Genomic DNA, 6,000 nt, shown 5'->3' on the forward strand with positions numbered 1-6,000 from the left:
CGATAGTTTACATTCTGCTGAGCCCCACGTCCAGGGGCACCAGAACTACATAGCCCATTCGCGCTCAGCGTTCCAAGGCTTTTCCGCATTCGATCGCTCGCGGCCTCCGCCTACTGTATACCGAGACCAATGGTCTACGACTTCACTCGACAAGGGCCGCCCACACTTCATTTCGAGCGGCAGGACGTCCCTCAACTCGACCAGCATGCGCAGCGCAGCTACCACGTCGGCGAGCACGTCGAGCAATCAGCACAGTAGCCTTGCATCGGGGTTCAGGTCCGACGGGCTGTCGAGCATGACTTCGTTCTCGGCGATGTCTACGACATCTGAAGCAGGGGCGGAACGAGACGACCCGAGGCTCGTAAGCGGGCCCCCAGCGCCCCCGAGCCACCGCCAGAAGGGGCGCGACCGAGATGGAGGGAGTTGTACCGTACAGTGAGGCCCCTCGTGTACCACTTTCCTGTCTCGCATAGCTATGCTTTGGTTCGATTGATCCCGTAGTATTTTGAGTTCATTCGTCTAGCGCAACATCCTGCCAGTCACGCATCCCTCGCCTACGTACTACTACTAGGACAATATTTGGTGTATACTCATCGTCTGTACGATGAATCTCTGGCCATGGAAAACTCGATCAGCAGAAACTCTCCAGTAGACTGAGCTCGAGGCGATGCCGTACTGACCTGGATGCCAGCAGTTCGGGCCTCATTCCGCGTGCGCACAGATTTCTGCGACCTCTGCCCTCACACGACGCTCCCTCTGCAAATCCTCGTCTGTTCTTGAGTACAGATCCCGAAGCTCGCGCAGGAGCCTCCGGTAAATCTCGGTCGGATTTCCCACCGGCACCTGCTCCGTGCAGCTGCCCGTGTCTGTACCTTCCGTGTAGAACAAAAATGGAGGCGAGTATGCACCCCCGAGCATCTCCAGCGCCCAGACGATGGTGGCAAACGGATTCACGCGCACCTGCCCGCGATTGAAGGTGAACTCCATGTCGAACAGCGGCAGCGGTTCGTCTGTAGTACGGCGGTCGTCCTTGGGGATGAGCTCGTCTAAGCACGGTGCGCTCCATCGAACGGCGCGTTTTGAGGCCTGCTTCCGAGGAGTCCATGAAGGTTGCCATTCTTTGAGGTAGTGAACGTGCTGTGGAAAGGCCGGATGGGGTGTATCTTCCGATGCGGTGTACCACGTACATTCGATGCTGAAGTCGGCGAGCTCGTTAAAGAGAACGGGATCGGAGGTGATCCAAAGGCAACTCAGATTGCCGCTGAGCTCCTGCACGTCACGGTCAAGGCGAACGAACGTTCAGTGCAAGTACTACAGCAAGATGTGTGTGCTCACCTCCACCGGAGTGGTTACTCTCGCGCTAGGTGTGCGATCCTCGTACTGTTCACGCAATCGACGGCTCCAGTCGTTCTTCTCCCATATGAGCAACTTCTGGAGGTCGCGAATGGGTGGACAGAGAATGATGCGTCCCTGCAACAGCATTTCCTCGTGGTCCCCGCACACTGCAGATCGTCTGTCACTACAGTGGCAGCCCCGATATGCAGAGCAAACGTGCTCACCCGGTATGATATTCTGTAAGCTGTCCGCAGAGAAATTGACCGGTGTTAGGTTCGCGAACTTCAGCCAGGCGAGCTAGACAGCGCATCGCATTAGTGCATGTGTGAATATCCGCGTCTAGTAATTTGAATAGCTACCTCGGCATCGCCCTTGGGAGACGAAGAGATGATCCGGTATTGGCTGGGGCTGGTCAAGGATGACGACGATCTCGAAATGTCGGACGGTACGGGGCAAAATGGACACAGGCCGTGGTACATCTTTGATAGGGTTTTGGAAGTGTTTTCAGTTTGCGAGTCGTTGTGCAACGTATTGTCGTTGAACTTGTGATACATCACGGAAGGCAGCTTGCGATGATCCAAGTTGCGAGATACCAGTCGACGTCGAGGGGTGTGGTGGAGAGAGGCGAAATTCTCCCCGGGCGCCGGGACATTGAGGCCGTCCACGAGGTTCCTGTGGGAATCAGACCATCACACATTTTGATTTGTGGGTGCACGTAGTACGTACAACTTGGCTGGACGACGGTCATCCTAATCGCATCTGAAGGCTTGCCAGACGCCAGTACTTCGTCCAATTGCCCTCAACTCTGCTGCTAGGTGTAGTCGCTCTAGATTCTCAAGTCAACCTCCTTCCTGGTTTCGCGACCATGGCCACTGTTAGCCCAATGCGTCGAAAGTACAGACCCGTCACCATCCGGTTCCATGCCGACAACACCGATGATGAGCATCCCCCTCCGGAACTTCTAGATCCTGAAATCATCGAGGCTGTGGAAAAGCGCGATGAATACAGATGCCTTCTATGTGGCTCGGAGGAACTCCTCGTCACCCATCGGGTGGTGTCCGAGCACGGTAAAGGTGTAGAAGTGCGTATCCCACGATATGCTCTACATGTGTATATCCTAACACGCAGCGCATCACAGCCAGTGTACTGGTTGGTCCAGCTCGGGGTCGTTCCGCAGAGCTACCGGTCGCATGAGCCTAGTAATATCATGATGTGTTCGTACACATTCACGGGCTACCCATTGCAACTAGGTCGTACTAATCCGCAATCTAGTATGCGAACCGCACGCCTACGCCTACGATGAGGCCGTTTGGCGATTCATGCCCTGCGAGGGACTGCGCGAAGAGATGCGGCACGCAGGCCGCTCCAGCGTGCGCGCGAGATCCAACCCTTCCCTCCTCCGAGCTGATCAGGTCTGTAACACGGGCCAGCCTGAGTGACATTGTGATTGGATGCATCCTGATCCGGCGTTCTTCGGTCTTCAGAGTGAGCTAACGGATGCCGTACACGTACAATCCTCAAATTCCAGCCATGCAAAGGACAGCACTGTAAGAGACCGTCGTAAAATGACAATGACAACCGCTCACACAGACTACGACCGCAGCCCGATAAACCGGTGCCAATGCTCTTCGACCTCGTCATCTTCCGCCCCCAGCACATGCCGAAGATATCCATACCGTGGCTCATCGGTGTCGAACCGGCCCAGGTGGCGATCACCGCGGCGGCATTTGCGCGCGAAGACTGCCCGCGGGTGCTGCGTGCATTCCGCACCCTGCCATTGAACCCCTACGTCGCACTCGCAGCCACGTTCCCGATCGTCGGCGCGGCATACTTACCCTTACCCGACGCGGCCATACGCAACGTGGAGAGAGGGTGTGACGAGATCCGCGATGCGTGGAACGCAGCGACGCCCAAGGCCAGCGCGGACATGACTTTCATAAGCCCCTTTGGCATAAATTGAGGTTTATAGAGCCGACGTATGCATTACCTTGCGCGCGTGAATGTTGTAGCAAGAGTACAATCCATCGTCACCAGAATGCTCGACGTCACAGCATGGTCTTTCAAGCGCGTGAGCATCGCGATGCTGGCCGCAGATCCCAGTTGTTGCTCTACGCCAACGCACCATGACGAGTTCCCTATACGCTTGCTTAATGCATTCGCAGTCCCTGGATTGCGGGCTCACCTTGATTTCCTCCGCCTGCGGGAGGAATAGGCAGCAGACACGCTGCGACTGCCCATGCGTCGTTGTCGTTTCCGCCTATCCTATCAGGTTGAGCTCTTGCAGCGTGGCAAAGAATCCGCGGTGCTTTTAGATGTTTGGAGGGAAAGATGAAGAGTACAGGGTATGCAAAGCAGGAAAGCCGCGGGAGGGGCAGATGGTGGCGAAGGGAGAGGAGCGCTCGCCCGGCGTTTCCCGAGAAGCGTAATTGACAGCACGCAGAGAGCGAGTCGACGCGTCGGCCACGGTGCTCTCTCGCGGCCATGCGCTACTGGGTTCGTCAAATTCGTCCCGCATCCTCTGTGCACTTGTGCTTCTACCCGCTGTGGCATTTTTTGCAGCAATAGGTATCCGAGTCTCTGAACCATACATACTTATATCGGGATCAGGCCCGCCAGTACCAGCCTGAGGGTAAGTGCTTAGTGCACTCGGAGTTCGTTTCGCATCGGCTGTTCCCCAAAGTTGACCACTATTTCCAACCTACCCAACATGGCGCAAATCGCTTTCTACTTCATTATCTGCTGTTTTTCCTAGTCTATAACTCCAGTTTCTGCCGACAGACCATAGCAAGGGGATGCACCGCGCACGATCCGTCCAAATAGGCAAGGCATAAACCGCATGGAGAACACCGAAACTCTTTACGAGCTCTCGGCATTATTACGTGCACTACTAGTGCGCACCGGTGGAGTCATGCTGGATCCCATATAAACCTTTCGTCCGACGTGGATTTTGTTGCCATCTTGCCATCTCGCACTTTCTCCTCTTCGCTCGCCATTATGGTCGCCCCTTGGGACATCTATGCCGAAAAACTATTCCCTCTGGGATACGGACACCCCCTTTGGGCGCCGGAGCCATCTCGGGAGTTTGGGGAAGTACGCATCGGCGACGTCGGTTTCCTGTCGAACGGGCGTTTCCGCTTCTTGTTCAATTGCACACGAGAAGCAAACGACCCGCTCAACTTGAGAGGCACCCCTACCCCTTTCCGACCGTTCAAGATTCCTCCCGGGTCGGTGGCGGAGATCCCAGACGAGATTACGCAGCCGCTCCTTCAGAGCCAAGGCATGCACTCCGTCTCCGCCCAAGGCCAGGGTACTATTGGGTGAGTGACCTCAACGGCGGCACACTCGAAGTCTACGATGGGGACCGTGATCATACCATCGCATATACTGATACCTGATCGCGTTCACAGTGATCCCGCCACTCAGGGCGGCGCGCAAGCCTTGTTGCGCTACAGGTGCACCGAACAAAGCGGAGCCTTGCTCATGCTGAAACAAGCAGGCCATGCAACGCGTCTAGACTGTACTCTTGCCGTTCAAAAATACATGCGCCAGAACCTGGAGCACTGGTATCTGTTCGCGACAGACAAGCTCGGCATCGATCTGCAGGATAGCGACCTCATCTTCGTGTACGGCTTTACCAAGACCACGGTTTGGGCTGAAGCCGCGTTCAGCAGCTCTTCCGCCGACGGTGAGCTGAGCATTTCCGCCGGAGTGCCCTCCCTGGGAGCATTGGGCGCGTTCTCCGTCGAACTGTCCAAATGCGAGCTTCCTGTCACCTTCCACCGCTGGGGTCCCCGAGGGAGAGCCGCCGCTGAACACGAACCAGATCCTCTAGCCGCGGCTCCCAATACGAGCGTCAAAGACGCGTTCGACCAATGTATCTTCTTGAATTACTTCAAGATGAAAAGCCGTTTCCGGCGAAGGATAATACGCGCCGCTGCGGGTCCTCACGACCTACCAAGCCCACCCCCGGACGAGCTACCCGGAGAGTTCGATGAAACACAAAAGAGTAACGTACGAGCGATCTATTTTTCGAGGGATGTTCGATTGCTAATAAGGGCGGTGGTCCATGACAGGCATTCGATCCAGCGTCTCATATCTTGGACTACATCCTCGAGGTTAGTAAACATTTAACATGTTACTCACGATCTCATTCCTGCTTATCGACAAGTCTGAAAGCGAGCGACAAATGCCGACTATGCCTGGGCATCCGATCAAGATATTAGTTGCATGTTGCAGGCACAGCTTACGGTGAGATACAACCGTGCACTGGCAAGAATACACCGTTTGCGTGAGTTTGATCATGGTTTTCGTATATGACTGATAGACGTGTCGGCCCGGACATACACCTGCCCCTGTTACGGAGGACTCCAACTCTACTATAGAGACACCAGCGACCACGCTACACGCCCTCCTTGTCATCGATTATGGAGGTACGTCTGCTATCAGGATTTTCCCCTCGTCTACCGCAGAGATCTTAAGCCTGTTCTCAGTGGGTTCACTAGCCTGGAAGCCGGTGACTCCGATGTGCCATGAGCCACCTCTGGAATCGCAGTCTTCGACCGGGAACCGACCATGTCTGGGAGTCGGTAGTCCACAGACACTTACTCCTCATCCCCGAGCCCCAACAGACGTTTGTTCGGCGTCATTTCGACCCAGCTTTCCACC

The 6,000-nt window shown here is 55.6% G+C and overlaps 3 protein-coding genes across 3 annotated transcripts; 2 read left to right on the plus strand and 1 right to left on the minus strand.

Moving 5' to 3' along the window:
* Nucleotides 1-702: 702 nt before the first annotated feature.
* TRAVEDRAFT_51054 (uncharacterized protein) lies at nt 703-1,814 on the minus strand (the record flags this gene model as incomplete). The annotated part of the gene is made up of 4 exons (XM_008043787.1): nt 703-1,269; nt 1,336-1,502; nt 1,560-1,632; nt 1,695-1,814. 4 exons carry the CDS (start codon nt 1,812-1,814, stop codon nt 703-705), a joined length of 927 nt encoding a protein of 308 aa, XP_008041978.1.
* Nucleotides 1,815-2,200: 386 nt separating this feature from the next.
* Nucleotides 2,201-3,295, plus strand: TRAVEDRAFT_51055 (uncharacterized protein; the record flags this gene model as incomplete). Its single annotated transcript, XM_008043788.1, has 5 exons — nt 2,201-2,416; nt 2,474-2,549; nt 2,608-2,747; nt 2,820-2,882; nt 2,939-3,295. 5 exons carry the CDS (start codon nt 2,201-2,203, stop codon nt 3,293-3,295), a joined length of 852 nt encoding a protein of 283 aa, XP_008041979.1.
* Nucleotides 3,296-4,329: 1,034 nt separating this feature from the next.
* TRAVEDRAFT_22759 (uncharacterized protein) lies at nt 4,330-5,330 on the plus strand (the record flags this gene model as incomplete). Its single annotated transcript, XM_008043532.1, has 3 exons — nt 4,330-4,652; nt 4,743-5,209; nt 5,233-5,330. The coding sequence occupies 3 exons, from the start codon at nt 4,330-4,332 to the stop codon at nt 5,328-5,330; spliced, it is 888 nt and encodes a 295-aa protein (XP_008041723.1).
* Nucleotides 5,331-6,000: the final 670 nt, after the last annotated feature.

Source organism: Trametes versicolor, assembly GCF_000271585.1.
Source record: "Trametes versicolor FP-101664 SS1 unplaced genomic scaffold TRAVEscaffold_10, whole genome shotgun sequence".
Taxonomy (NCBI): Eukaryota; Fungi; Basidiomycota; class Agaricomycetes; order Polyporales; family Polyporaceae; genus Trametes; species Trametes versicolor.